The sequence below is a fragment of the Nicotiana tomentosiformis genome, chromosome 10 (assembly GCF_000390325.3).
Source record: "Nicotiana tomentosiformis chromosome 10, ASM39032v3, whole genome shotgun sequence".
NCBI classification, from domain to species: domain Eukaryota; kingdom Viridiplantae; phylum Streptophyta; class Magnoliopsida; order Solanales; family Solanaceae; genus Nicotiana; species Nicotiana tomentosiformis.
Genome location: NC_090821.1, coordinates 16,178,176 through 16,193,728, shown reverse-complemented (window position 1 = coordinate 16,193,728; position 15,553 = coordinate 16,178,176). Strand labels below are relative to the sequence as shown.

General features: G+C 35.7%; 1 protein-coding gene across 3 annotated transcripts; it reads left to right on the top strand.

Annotated features, from left to right (window-relative positions):
• Positions 1-2,572: 2,572 nt before the first annotated feature.
• Positions 2,573-10,014, top strand: LOC104111754 (nucleobase-ascorbate transporter 6-like). 3 transcript variants are annotated; one of them, XM_033660151.2, is made up of 15 exons: positions 2,573-2,714; positions 3,057-3,203; positions 4,069-4,166; positions 4,275-4,448; positions 4,747-4,847; positions 5,103-5,178; positions 5,308-5,367; positions 5,470-5,654; positions 7,157-7,253; positions 7,799-7,885; positions 8,720-8,778; positions 8,867-8,958; positions 9,077-9,154; positions 9,251-9,411; positions 9,527-10,014. In XM_033660151.2, the coding sequence occupies exons 2-15, from the start codon at positions 3,092-3,094 to the stop codon at positions 9,743-9,745; spliced, it is 1,599 nt and encodes a 532-aa protein (XP_033516042.1). In that variant the 5' UTR covers positions 2,573-2,714; positions 3,057-3,091; the 3' UTR covers positions 9,746-10,014. The 3 variants fall into 3 exon arrangements, with proteins under 3 accessions (XP_033516042.1, XP_009619819.1, XP_009619816.1); XM_009621524.4 differs by having other exon boundaries at positions 2,585-2,714; positions 3,070-3,203; XM_009621521.4 differs by lacking the exon at positions 2,573-2,714 and having other exon boundaries at positions 2,814-3,203.
• The last annotated feature ends 5,539 nt before the right edge of the window (positions 10,015-15,553 follow it).

Here is a 15,553-nt window from a genome sequence, read left to right as displayed (position 1 = left end):
TTTTGGGGATTGGCTTCGGTGCCGCACTCGACGGAAAAGGCTTTTGTATGAATTTTTGCGAATCAATCCCCTTTATCATTGGTGGAGCCCCCGGGATTTGATCGACCCTGGCATTGTACGTTTCCACCCTCTTGTCGTTGGCTTCGACTCGTTTTGTGAGTTCCTCGAGCAATTTAGTAATTCCGGGAGTAGTCCCTGATTCTTGCTCGTTAGATTTCACTATGGCGGGCTCTGTTCTGGGGGTGACTTCTCGAAGTGGATTGGAATCCGGCCTGCTTTGTGCGCGAGAGTTTGGCTCTGTAGCTGAGCTATCGCTACTTGTTGGGCTTGTAGCATCTCGATGATCATACGTAAGCTGGCCCCGATTTCCCCCGCGTTTCAGGTGTCTCGGGCTACGGATCGAGTACCGCCCTGAATGCTTCTTTCCGGTTCGGAACGTTGGTTCGCCTACAAAGCTATTTGTGAATTGACATCCAATGGTATTTCGGCTCGAATTTCGGGTACTTCGATTCGAGCCTCAGGTGCCAAGTTGTTGGTTTCATCTTGAAGGCCGGCTTCGTAATCGATCGGTGAAGCCATTTGATTGGTTGTTATTCTTAGCTGATCCAAAATTCAAGATGTTTTCGAAAATAAGTGCAAAGCACAATGGCGTATTTTTTCAGGTTTGTATCAAATGACCACTGTTATCCTCGGCCCCACGGTGGGCGCCAAACTGTTTACCCGAAAAATGAATAGAGTTGAATTTATACGCAGTTCCGAGGATATGTGGCGTAACTTAATATAAAATGCAAGGATAAATAAAAATGTAAATGTAGATTGGAGAGAATGCAAAATAGATAAGGTTATCAGGAGCAAACTGTTTACCCGAAAAATGGATAGAGTTGAATTTATACTCAGTTTCGAGGATATGTGGCGTAACTTAATACAAAATACAAGGATAAATAAAAATATAAATGTAGATTGGAGAGAATGCAAAATAGATAAGGTTATCAGGAACAATGAATTTTAGGATTCAACAAATAGAATCAATCTAAGGAGTCTGAAAGAGCGATTTTTACTGTAGAAGAATATAGCACTTTTATTACAATGTAAGCCTCAGAAAAAACTTGTCCTACAGAAATGATAACCAAGCCCTTTTATAGTGGATGGATTTGGCTCTAAGCATAATAAAATAAATATTCAGTGGGAGACCCATGATAAGCCAGCTTTTCCGTAATTTCTGCTAAGATTCTCTCTAGTGGGATTGCAACGGCTTTTGTCTGCGAGCTCGATCTTGCTTAGAACCCTCGATTTTGGTTTGAGCTCGATTTCGGCTCGAACTTGTGATCTTGGTTCGAGCCCGATCCTGGTTCGAGCCCTCGAATTGATTCGAGGTCAATGTTGGTTGGTCTCTGGATTATCAGCATGATAGGTCTACTCTGCATCATGGTTCGATTTTGATTCGAACTTGATAATGATATCGAACTCGATACGGATCGGCCTCCCGGGGTTCGAGGTTAGTTTGTTCCCCCTTCAGGATCTTATTTTGATAAATCACCGTTTGAACTCGATCGGACGTGCCAATGCCGAAATCTATTTCGACCGTATACATTTTTATATATTAATTTTGAATAAAATAAATTCTATATTCAAAGATTGAGAAAGCAAATATTTTTATATTCTATATTCAAAATTTATAGATGATAGTAATATATTTGCATTCTGACATCTTATTCTTAAAAAGAAATAAATCGAAAAAACAAACGGGGCCAAAGGTGGAAACTTCCTCAGCTAATAAAAAAGATAGGAAGGTAGAGGGCAGTGCGTGTGATACAAGTTGTAACCATATGAGAAAGGGATAAAGTGATATGTCGGTGTCTTTTGTTTCTTTTTCCAAATTGTCTACTCTTTTTGTGCATCCCCATATTCTCACTTTGAAATTATATACCAGAGGGTACAAATTGATCAATCAAAGGGTCAAAACTGGCCCATTTTAATAATTGAGTTTTGTTGAGCTCGAGCATTCATTTTACCCAAAGACAAACCTGTCATATTTAAATAAATGATAATCCTTCTTAATTTCCCAACTAGAACAGATAAAAGCTTTCCTATCTGAACTATTTTATTTGCTGACAAAAACTAAAAAAGGTATAACCTAATGATCAAAATATATACGGATTTCAATAGTTTCTTGATATTGTTACTCAATAGAGTTTCTTTTCTCTTAGTCTTATATATTATGTGTGTGAAAACAAGGAGCAATAATTTGGGCAAAACAAGTGAACGAGAGAGTAAAACGACAACTTAAAAAGGGTCATTTTATATTTTATAGTTAGTAATTCTTATTTGACATATTTAGCACCTCAGGAGGGGTATGTATGTTGGAGCCTAATTAAACAAATGTAGCCCCGTTAATTAATGTGTCTGATCAAGATTCTTCTACACTATTTTTTTAAGAGAGAGAAATGAGAGAAAAAGCAGAGGTGTTCAAAGTTAGTGGGCCAATCTTCAATCTTTTTATCTTCAAATGCTAATATACTGTTTCCAGACTTCTTTTTTCTCTCTTTTGGCCATTAGGGCAAAAGCAAAATAGCATCCTCTAAAAAGTTATACTTTTTTTTTCTTTTCTCTAAACCCCATTTTCTTGAATTTAATTTAAAGTAGGGTCTAGGATTTTATTGACTTTAATAAACACACACCCACTTGAGGTTGCTCCAAAAGCTTATTACAAGAAGGTAGTTTTCCTAGCTATTAGTAATAATAATTACCATTTCTGTTCACACTTTTCTATCCTTTTACACTGGCAAGCACTAGCTGTTACAGTTTCATTTTCTTTCCCTGCCTTTATATTTTGTTTTCTCTTTTTACAGTTGGTATAAAGTTATAATTAAGTAGGTATATGGTACACTAACATGTGGTTTGTTGTTCCAATCTTGTCATAGTATTTGAGCTTTCTGGGTACCAAAAAGTTAGTCCTTATTTTTCTGAAAGATTTGTGATCTGGATAGTGAATAGATTCTTGGGTTTTAGTGTATACTGTTGGAGAGTTCAGTGAATAATAGTAGTATTACATACAGTGTGTTGCTTCAGATTGTAGAGAGAGAAGTAAAGAATGGCAGGTGGAGGAGCAGCTCCAGCAAAATCATCAGATGACCCAGCGCCACATCCAACTAAAGATCAGCTTCCTAATGTTTCCTACTGTATTACTAGTCCTCCCCCATGGCGTAAGTCAACAAATACCTCTGCTTGTTTTTTTTCACTATATTCTTTTGCTTTGATGTTTTACTGTTTTAGGTTTGATGAGAGTGTGAGATTCTTTGAGGAAGCTAATATCAACTTTCTTAAGTACTATTTTTACTGTGTATGTGATGGAGGAGGGTTGTGGTAAATTGAAAATAAACATAAAAATAATTAAACAATTTAAACTGGATATAGAGAATTTATATAGCTTAATTTCTATACCCGTAGTTGAGTCGTTCTAATTGATTGATTAATATTTATATTCCTGATTTTCCTGAACCCAAGTTTTTTCCTTAACTCACTTGTGTGAATTGCTTCATACTAATGCCTTTTGCTCTAGTGAATATAGGACTTTTTTCGTCTTCAGATATACTTTCCAAATCAGGGACTAATTGTTATGTGGTGTGTATGTATTCTGTTGGCGAAATAAGATCTGAAACTTGTCAGATATGGGAAAAGCTTCCCATATATGCCCTCCTTTTTCCTGTTCTAGCCTGTAAAGAGTAGGATTATTTTCTTTTCAGCAACGTTTAAGTATAAAATCGAGTCAATGGAGTCTCTTTTGTCTTCTGTATCTTTCAAGGTTTTTTCAATTTTAAACTTACATATTATGCTTTTACCGTCCAAGAGTTTTTTTGGCTAGTAGGCTGATTTAAACTTAACTCCGTAAAGTAATTAGTACTTCTTTCCTGTTATTGCAATTGAGCAAAGAGTCTAAGACGTTGTGGAGCACTTCTCTGTATTATAAATAACATCTTTAAATTTCATCAAAAAACTCTTTTTTAAATCAGTTTCACCATAATCTTGATTTTGTACTTTGCTGATTTTTGTCTAATTGTGGGAATGCAGCTGAGGCTATCCTTCTTGGGTTTCAACATTATCTTGTTATGCTTGGTACAACGGTTATCATCCCTACAGCTCTGGTTCCCCAAATGGGAGGTGGAAATGTGAGGCCTCTCAACAGAAATAGGCTATTTAACTACTTAACACATGACTAATTTTGAACCCAAGTAGTGTTACAGTTTTTATATGAAATAATGCATGTCCTTTTGCAGGAGGAAAAAGCAAAAGTTATCCAGACATTGCTATTTGTTGCTGGGCTAAACACCCTGTTGCAGAGTTTCTTTGGAACTAGGCTACCAGCTGTGATTGGAGGGTCCTATACCTTTGTTGCGCCTACAATTTCAATCATCCTTTCTGGTCGTTGGGAGGACCCAGACCCTGTGTCGGTTGGTCTCTATAAGCACTGTATTTGTCTTCTTTGTGAATACATACTGAATCTCAACGGTTAAATGGCAAAAGAGAAAATAAGAGCTATTTTATAATTATTTATGTTGCTTACCCTAAGCAATTTAAACAAACTGCTTATTTTTTCATTTTATGATCCATATTGGTGTATATTCCTGTAAATTCTCTAATGGGTGGGAAGACACGTGGAGACACAGTGATAGATATTGGTGTATCATCCATTGCATCTTGGTGCTATTTGGTCCTTACTGATTGTAAACATTTCCTATGATTCATCAGAGATTCAAGAAGATAATGCGAGCTACCCAAGGTGCACTTATTGTTGCTTCAACGCTTCAAATTGTCCTTGGCTTCAGTGGACTCTGGCGCAATGTTGTAAGGTTAGTCAGCGTCAGCAAATGTGTTGAGTGTGCTCTAAATTATTCATACCTATATCATAATTGATGCTTTAAATTGTGCTTCTCAATGCACCTGGATCATTATTCTCCTGTAGTACCTTCTCCTTCATCCATCATTTTGATGAGGTGACATAAGATCACCTTTTCTGATTTGAGGTCTGCATGTTCATGGCAAAGGATTATATAGATACTGTGGAAACTAGCTATATTAACATTTTATATTTTGTGGATTCATAGGTTTCTGACCCCACTTTCAGCTGTTCCTTTGATATCTCTTGTTGGCTTTGGGCTTTATGAGTTTGGTTTTCCTGGGGTAAGTATACAACCTCGCCTGATTCTGAAGTATCAATTTCATAGCATATACATATTTTCTCTTGGGGTGTCCATGGGATTTGTTGCTTCTGAGTTTGCTGTTAAAGTGTGATACAACTTCGCTTTTTAGGTTGCCAAATGTGTTGAAGTTGGGTTGCCACAGCTTGTCCTTTTGGTCATTTTCTCTCAGGTAGGATGCTATTTTGGAAGTCAAATTTTCCTATGAAGCATTATTTTATGCTGGAAGGCATATTGGATATGAAAAATTAAACAAATTTGGTGGTCAATGCAGTACTTGGCTCATCTGATAAAACCAGGAAAGAATATCTTTGATCGCTTTGCTGTTCTTTTCACGGTAGCAATTGTATGGATTTATGCATACATACTTACTGTGGGTGGGGCTTATAATGGGAAGCCACAAAAGACACAGATAAGCTGCAGAACTGATCGGGCTGGACTTATTAGTGCTGCTCCCTGGTAAATTATCTTCTTTTATGACTTTAAAGGGGATTTAAGTTATAGTGCTTTTTTTTTTCTCCACCACCTTTAGGCACAACGGAGAAATGGTTGTGCTCGCTAGTTGCCATTAATTCTTGCACAAAGCATAATTAACATACATGTAATTGGGCAAAAGAATCTACAAGGTAAAATCGACTGCGGGAAATCTGAAAATCACCAATCTGATTTCCATGTTTAAGACTGCATGGGTTATTGCTTTCTATAATCCTTGGAGCAAAGTCCACATTGCTGAGCTCGGTGAAGTGCAATCAGTCCCAAGTTTGATAAATTAATGGGGTTGCAGTAGGTTGATGTCAGCTTAAAGAATCCTATTAGCCGACCCCAACTAATTGGATTTGAGGCATAGTTGATTGATAGGTATTCTTGAGCACACAACAAATTCACTTCTCTTCTTCACTTCATCTTTCCACTGATGGGCTCATCGTCCAGGCACATGATGCTCTATTGTTAGAGGCAAGGCTTTCCACTTTGTTTAGTAGTGTTTGTTTAAGCGTCAATGTGCATTTTGCTCTCTACTTGCTTTTTCCATCAGTGCGTCAAAATGACGCTTTTATTCCAAGGTAACTGGGTGACTGTTGGGTTGGAAACATTTTCCAACATACTTCCCTAGAATCCAAATTTAAAAAAAAAACGTTTTGAATAGATAACAATTTTGGTTTTTGCAAAAACCAAAACCTGAACTTACTCATAAGAACTGAAGATAATGAAAATTGTTTTCAGTTTTCCAGAAAACCCAAGAAAAAATGGATTAGCTTATTCTTCCTGCTGAACCCTCTTCTTTTCCAGATTCTTTCACTTTGGCCCTCCTTTTCTCCACGATGTTATCTAAAACAAGATATACTGCCTTGTTTCATTTAACGATAGTTGATTGGGCAAGAAATTTTAGATGTTAAGTTGACCTATATAGTTAATTAGTAATATTGGAACAAAAAATTAAAGCAATTGAAATATTTTTATCACATCAAACTTTAAAAGTTGATAATGAATGTGAGTTGCGAAACTTGTAAAGAGATGAACTTGTATCAAATATTTTTGAGTTGGGCTAGAAGGAGCACTATTTTCTCTTCCTTTTCTGTTCCTGTACTTTTTAAATAATTCCATATATCTTATGCTATTTCATTGTCTCATAGTAAAATTATTTTTGTTTGTTGTAAAACTGCTATAGTTTTTACTATTTCTTTCTTTCTTTCACTTTCTTTTTAATGTTGCTATAGCATTAACTCATTGATCTAATACATGTTACTTTATTGAATTGTTGTAATATTTTCATAATGTGCCGGAAGTAATTGTTAGGGAATTTGGACTATTTAATGATTTCCAACTTACTTTTTGTTTTTAATAAACATCTAGCCCAAAACACCATTATTTGTTGAAATGCATACTCTAGCAACTGTGTCCAAATGTAATGTCTTTCAAGAAAAATAATTTTCTCTTCATCTTTTGCTTCTGTTTATCTGCAGGATTAGAGTTCCATACCCTTTTCAGTGGGGAGCACCTTCATTTGATGCTGGTGAAGCATTTGCTATGATGATGGCTACATTTGTTGCTCTTGTAGAGGTTTGTCACCCCTTCAGAGCTTTGATACACATTGAATATTGTTAATAACTATCTTATCGATATGGTAACTTATATCTTTTACCCCAGCCCTGCCCCCTCCCCAAGAGTCAATAGTGGTACTTTTGCACTTTGCTCTCTTGTTGACTTAAATTCCCCAACCTCAAGGTGAATGTGAAGGGTGCTTTCTGCCCGAGCTACCCTCTCTTGTCTATCTTATACTGGCATGTTTGCAAATATTATAGGTCTACGTTGCTCCTTCTGTTATTGCTTTGGCTTTGTTAGAAAGTGCTCTTTGCTTCTATTAGGGCGAATATAATGACACTGAGGTTGTTGGTTTAGATGTATATGAGTTGCTTCTTAACTTACTCCTGTCTCTTGCTTTCTTATTCTCCCTGTGCTGTTCTGCCTTTTCTTTGAACTTCTTTATCAGTTCTTTAATTTCATTCCAAAATTTTCCTTGTCAGTGAGCAAGGATATTTTTATGCTTGCTAAGTGATACGCCTGAAACTAATTTCTTTCTTGCTTGTGCTTTCTGGTATTTTCAGTCCACTGGTGCTTTCATTGCAGTTGCAAGATATGCAAGTGCCACTCCCATGCCACCATCGATACTCAGCCGTGGCGTAGGTTGGCAGGTAAACTGGTGCTATCCCCCTAAAACCTCCCCTTCCCAATCCCACCGTACTCTAAGAAAATGAGGAAAAAAGGAAAACGTAAATAATTTGATGATCTCATTGAACTAGAACTTACATTCAAATGCATAAGATGGTTTGGAGGGTTTATATGGAGGATCATGACTAAATTGGGAATATGCAAAGTTAAAACATTGTTCCACTCTTCCCAAATTAGCCTTTTCCACCAGAAAAAATCACCATGAGAATTTTGACTCTCTTCAGCTAGTACCCAAATTCTGTCCCACTTTACTCCATACATTGCAAGAGTATAATGTTTCCAATCAATCTAAACTGACATTGTCAAAGTCTGGTTCAGCTTTATGAAACTAAATATTCTGAGAATCTGAGTCTAATGCCAATCTGAGTCAAGTTGTTTACTGATGTTTCTCATCGGATCCACTTTTGTATGCGATTATAGAGCTGCTATCATACGTCATGTAGCTCAAGGGATTAAGATACCCCCAAATCCCTGCATACCCATCTGACGACCCTTGTCTTGAAACTTGATATTTTCCAGTCCTTGCTTCCTTTTGTGTTTTCTAGTAATTTATGTTCCTCTTCACATTCATTCACTGTCTTCCTTTTACGTGGGAGGATTCTTTTATCTTGCAGAATGAGTTTGGGAATGGTTTGAAACTTGCGCAAGCCTGTGTGTTAATGTGTTGAAAAACAATTAAGGGGCTAGCGAGATGGAGGAGCGGGGATCAACTGGATCTGGATCACCTGTTCTCTATATTTCATCATATGACGACCCTTCTTACTGTAGTTAATTTCAAAAACTTTTGTATGTTTCAGGGAATAGGCATTTTACTGTCGGGGTTGTTTGGCACAGGGAATGGATCTTCTGTATCTGTGTAAGTCCAGGCAAAATCTTCTTCAGCACAATAAGATGAGAAAATTAGTCATCACAGATGAATTGACCTTTCCTTCGTATATATGCAGTGAAAATGCTGGTCTTTTAGCACTAACACGTGTTGGCAGCCGAAGAGTTGTTCAGATATCTGCAGGGTTTATGATTTTCTTTTCAATTCTTGGTAAACCTCCTGCCTACGCATTTTGTTGAATAGATTTGTTTTTTTTTTGGCTGATATACGATCCCCCCCCCCCCCCCCTTGCATGTTGCTTTTTTAACTGTGCATTGATTATCATCAGGAAAATTTGGAGCTGTCTTTGCTTCAATTCCAGCACCCATTGTAGGCGCTCTGTATTGCCTTTTCTTTGCTTATGTAGGTATGTAAATATGCAAGGAAACATCTGCCTAGATCACTACCAATATCTGGTTCATGTTTTGTCAAGTTAGTGATTTCCTTGTTCTCTTTCTTGCAGGGGTTGGAGGCTTAAGCTTCCTTCAGTTTTGCAATCTTAATAGTTTCCGTAACAAGTTTATATTGGGTTTCTCTATATTTCTGGGTTTGTCAGTACCACAGTACTTCAACGAGTACACTGTGATTGCTGGTTATGGACCTGTTCACACACACGGACGATGGGTATAGCAAATTGGCATTAGCTCCTTAATACATTTTAATATTTTGACTTGCATTCTTGCAAATGTGTGGAGAGGTTTTCTGAAAAAAGTTGCTTGTGCTTTGTTTTATTGTTCAGTTCAACGACATGGTCAATGTACCTTTCTCATCGGAAGCATTTGTTGCTGGTATCTTGGCTTATTTCCTGGACAACACAATGACCAAAAAGGATAATGCGACAAAGAAAGACAGAGGCAAGCCCTGGTGGAACAAGTTCAAGTCCTTCAAGAGCGACACAAGAAGTGAGGAATTCTATTCCCTTCCCTTCAATCTCAACAAGTATTTCCCATCCGTGTGAATTGCGGACATCATATGGAGACAAAAGGGTGGGTTCATACACCATAACACGCAAGTCCCTTCTCAATGAAAATCTTTATTGGGGGCCTCACTGCTGCTACATGTGTTTTCTTTTATATGTACCCGGTTACATGGAAAAAGAAAGTATAAATTAGGCTGACCATTTTGAAGATGCTTAGTGAATTTGTTTATTGTTATTTTTTTTCTGCTGTAAATTGATGGATATGTGGATTTTAGTAGCAATATAGCAAGTCTGGTGCTTTCTACTCTTGTCCTGATTTGTGCAGCAACAACTATCCAGCCATCAATTCAACTATCCTCCTTCAGCCACCCTATCGTCGTTTTTTGTCTTCCAATTTTCTTTGAATGTTGATTTATTAGCAGTATAACAGGTTGTATCATGTATTTGAGAAGTTTTGCTTCCATTTTTTTAGTACTGTAACGTACTTGAACTGAGGTTCGCTTGTTCTACTGGACTAAAAGACAAAAAAAACATTGAAAAAAGGAGGATGATAATAGACATATCATGACAACAAAAATATCAATCTGTAATACTGAGATGAGTAAACCTTTTGTCTGGTCTTCAATGGCAAATTTAACCTAGAACTGGCTGTGGACCATGCAATTTGCGTAAGTGCAGTAATTTCATCCACTATAAAATTGTCCTAAATACTGCTTTCTCCGTCTAAAACGATATCACCGTTGCTATTTTGAAAGGAATTGTTCTACTCTGAATATGACTTTCAAAAAGACTTTTCATATTATAATTATACAAAGTTGTTTATAATGTAACTTTAAATATGTTAACCCCAATTCATAAAAGTTTTAAAGTCGATCTCAGAATTCACATTGATAATTAGATGTATTGACTTTTGTACTTTAGAATCTGATTTGTACTTCAAAGTTTGCGATTCCTCTTGGGAAGAGAGAGAATATCATTGTGACTCTGCAACTCTTTAAAGGGAATATATCCCTTTTGGCTATAAAATAAGATAAGGCAAGAATATGGAAAGTGATATATTGCAGCTTGGTGGGGGAAGTGGGAGTGATTAGCTTAGAGCTCCGTCTCAATTACTCTACACGAAATTTAAGAAAACAAAGTAGACTTTTAGGGTTCGTGTATGCGGACTAAATTATTCAGAGATTATAATTCTAAGATTAATTTATACTCCCTCCGACTTTTACTTGGCACGTTTTGACTTTTCACGTCCCTTAAGAAATAATAAATGAAGTGCATAATTTACCATGATACTCATATTAATTAATGCATATTTTATTGAATTTGAGAAAATGATTTGAAATGAGTAATAAATATTGTGTGTATAACATGAAAAATAAATTTATCTTCTCTTGATATGCGTAAAGTGACAAGTAAAAATAAAAATCTATTTTTAGTATACCTGACAAGTAAAAGTGAACGGGGGAGTATCATATGAAAGATAGGATAAAATAATCCCAAGTTTGATGTGATAAGATATGATATCATGAATTAAGTTTGGGATTAAATTTATACCGTGTTTGGTTGGCAGTATAAATTTATCCCAATAAATTTATACCGCCAACCAAATACGATATAAATTTAATCCCACATCTTATCCTTCGTACCAAACGACCCCTTAAGATTTATGGTCTAAAATAAATTATAGATTATAGATATTTGTATGATAATAAATTATTTTATTGAGGATAAATTAGGAATTTTAAAGCTAAATTATTCTAGATAAGAAATAAGACATTTATTTTAACTGATTAAAGTATAACACGAGACAGAAAGAATAGTTATACATATTGGAATGTATAAGCTACTGCTTCTAATTGTTACCTGCTTTTGTACTTGAAAGAAAAGGAAAATGCTTAGTGGATATCTTACCTACTTGTTTGAGTTAGCAATTTATTCAATTAGGAATGTTATACAGAATATATACTGATCTCCTCATCCACTACCATTTGATCACGCCCAACAAAACTCTAATAAAAAAGACTAAGCGGTTGCTGTAAACATATCCAGCTAAAAAGTCCTCAGTTAAATCCCACCGAGAAATAACTTTCAACTATAACTATTCTTATTACTAAGAGAATAAGTTAGACCAATTTTCGAGTTAAAAAACTGTGATTGTTTTACTTTTAAGTAACTAACAACTATTAAAAACAGTAAAACTATCAACTGCAGGAAGTAAAATAATACTCCATCCGTTCCAGTTTATGTGAACCTATTTTCTTTTTGGTACGTTCTAAAAAGAATGACCACTTTCTAAATTTGGAAACAATTTAATTTAAACTTACAATTCTACCTTTAATGAGAAGCTTTTATAACCACACAAATACTCTTGGCCCCTTTTTGACTTGTTTAGGGCCACAAATTCCAAAAGTCTTTATTTTTTCTTAAACTCCGTGGCCAGTCAAACATGTTCATATAAATTGGAACGAAGAGAGTATTCAACAGTAAAAAGCCTAGGATTGTAACCTCAATTATCGTGGTGAATGCCTAACGTGTTCATTATAATCTCATCGAGTTATTCTCCACCGATTATAAGTTCTCTTGTTACCACAATTATCTCTCGATCAAAAGCAGTAATTTTTTAGAATGATTCTCTCGAACTAACTCTAGCTAGCAATTCAAATAACTCATAAAGATCGCGTTAAAGCTTCATTATCTCTAATCTACTTTTAAACCCAAGCAATTAACCTCTTAACTACTAAGAAATGATGTTGTTTAATATTAACTTAATCCTACAATCTCTCTCAAGCAATACAAGATATAATGTTATATTTAATCAATGGCCATTCAATTAATCACAAGCATAACATAGTTAAACAAATAGATTATAAAAATAGCTCAATTATAAATAAACACTGTCGATAATTCACCTAACAATTGAGTCCATCAGAAACTTAGATGAGAAGTTCAGCTACTCATAATTTCACTCAAAGACAAAATACTAGAATTCATAAATCAACAAGAACGAATCGAAGGAAAGAGAAACTTGTAAGCCGAATTCTAATGGCCTTCCCTCCTCGAATGTTTCTTACCTCTAAAGTGGCGTCTCCCCCTTCAAAAAGACATTTTATGGTGTTTATATAAGACCTAGGGCATGTAGGAGGCGGGGGCGGACCTAGAGCATTGACTACGGGTTCCCGGGAACCCAGTAACTTTTGCGTAGACCCTATATTTATATTAAGAAATTCACTAAATATTTGTAAATATCTAACTGTGAACCCAGTATTATTGCATATTAATTAGAAATTACGATAGAAACCCATAAGCCTAAAATTCTGGATCCGTCGAGGCCGCTCTAACCAATACCAAGTTGGCTAGGAAAACCTGTAGCGCAGGTCTATGACTCACACGAGGCGAGCCCAGGAAAACGTCCACTTCTATGCTTCCAAATGTAGGTCTCGTGATAGGGCTCGCCTTGCTCTCACTTTATTGTTTTGCATGGCTGCTGAAACCTCGTGGAGGTCAAGCCTACTCGTGACGCGAGCAAGGCATACGTTCGACTCTCAACTTCCTTTTTTCTTATTTTCTTGACTCAAACTTGCGCCGAATCATTTATTTTTATTTCTCTATAATCATTCAAAATACTTGCTACACACGTAAGACAAGTAATTAACTCAAAACACCCCAATAACAATGCAAATCACTATAACTTCGCTCTAGATATGAGGCAAAAATATACTAAAAATATGAACTTTTAGCCAAATATCAACTACCATTATTAAATTTTTAGCAGAAAAAGAAAATTAAGTCTATAGAATACAATACACAAAGTCTAGAAGTTGCTTCATATTGTCAATCGCTGTTCTTAATTGTAAATTAGATTTTTTATATTGATAATTATTGGTAGGTTATCTTTAAATATGTAAAAATGATGTAGTAAGTTTTTGGACGATAATTGAGGAAAATATCATAAAACAAAAATTAAGGATTCAATGGCTGAAGCTAGGGGATGCCAACACTGCCTATTTCTTTGCTAGCTTAAAGAACATGTATGATCAAGATAAAATTAGAACCCTAACAATTGTTAATGGAGACATAATGCAGACCTTCGAGGGTATTGAGTAGGAAGTGATTGGGGGTAACATACCGCGAATTCGGGCTAGGTTTGAACTCATTAAATGCTTGTGATTAAACTCGAAATATGGTAATTGATGTATAATTACGTGAAAAGTCAATATCTAAAAACGTATAAAGTGTACAAAAGATTTGTAGTTAAAACAAAATGAAAAGAAGCAAGTTGAAAAATTAGATCAAGATATGGCTGACTTACGGACCGTGTGTTCGACATGCGGGTATGTCAAGCCGTATGTGGGGTCCTAAAAAACCACTTAATAAAGTTAGAGAAATTTCAAGCCACTTACGGACCATATAACACCATATATCCACCGTCGGTTGAAAGTACTGAAAGATGAAACACCATATATTCACCGTCGGTTGAAAGTACTGAAAGATGAAAAAGCCGGGTTGGACCGTATGTGCGACATATTGGCCGTATATTAGTCGTATATGAAGTGTATATCCACCACAGTAGGCTCCAGGAGTTGACATACGACCAACATACGGGACCGTATATCCCATACACGGACCATATGTCGAAAATGACAGAAACTCTATAAATATGAGAATTTTCGGGATTTCAAATTATATTTTGTTCTGCCCGACTTTTTGAGGAGAAAGACACCCTAGGGCTTCTCCAAACCATATAGGCTGAATTGCTAATCAATTCCCATGGATATCAGATCAAATTAACAAGTATTAACGCTAGATTAACATCTATATCCTCATATTATTGAAAATAACTTCGAGATTGTTTGAAGAGGAATTTTTGGGGAATCTTCGAGAGGTAAGTGCCTTGATTACTTGCAGCTTTTATAAGGTGAATTGGGGTTCGTTTGGCCAATAGAAAGATATTAGAATGTTAGATGATTTCGTGAATTGTCAAGAACATGAATTTAAAAGCTTAAACCCTAATTTTTCGAAAAGGGTGAGAATTCATGAAATAGGATCAAAGATCTAAACTTTATCACAAGTGACTGTAGAGCGATTGTTGAACCTTGGAAATTGTATTTAGGAGCGTTATTAGCGGATTTGAGGTATTTATCCTTGAAAATACTTTTTACTATAAAGTATATCTCGTTTGAAAATTCTTTTCAACTACAAAAGTATTTGAACTAGACTTTTTTGCACATGTTGGACAAGCTCGCATCTGAGTCTCATATTTTGGTTACGTTGTATGCTATACATACATACACACATATATATATATATATACTAGATAGGAATTGCCCGTGCATAACACATGCCCAATATTGTGAAGTCTGGAATCTATTTGTGATTAATTTTATTTTAATATAAAATTCCAAAAAGGGACGGAAATTGAGGCATCATTGGAAAGTAGCACAATATTTATATCCATGAGAATACACATATATACATATATCTATTTACGTATTTGACAAATGAGATGCATTTTACTACGAAAGTGGTACAATTTTTACATCCATGAGAGTACTACTTATATTCATAAAAGGTGATTCTTTCTCCATACTGTAATTGTTCTTCTCCTTTGCAGCGCAACAAAAGTATTTGCATTGACATATGCAAAATCACAGAAAAAAGATCAAGTTTCAGTACCCATATAGCATAATATATTATGTTTAAGGACAATAACAATACAATTGGTTCTTTTTTTTAAAAAAAAAAATTCAGTCTGGAAATGGTCTCTCTACCAGATCTAAACACTTCAAAGACAATGTAAAAATGCAACTCACTTCAACACCGAAAGCTGACATAATCTAGTCTAGGGGTGTT

Excerpts from the sequence above, each read along its gene's own strand:
- LOC104111754 (XM_033660151.2), top strand. The coding sequence starts at position 3,092 with ATGGCAGGTGGAGGAGCAGCTCCAGCAAAATCATCAGATGACCCAGCG. Across the intron at positions 4,449-4,746 it reads AGGACCCAGACCCTGTGTCG|AGATTCAAGAAGATAATGCG; the intron begins GTTGGTCTCTAT and ends ATGATTCATCAG. Across the intron at positions 9,155-9,250 it reads CCTTTTCTTTGCTTATGTAG|GGGTTGGAGGCTTAAGCTTC; the intron begins GTATGTAAATAT and ends TCTTTCTTGCAG.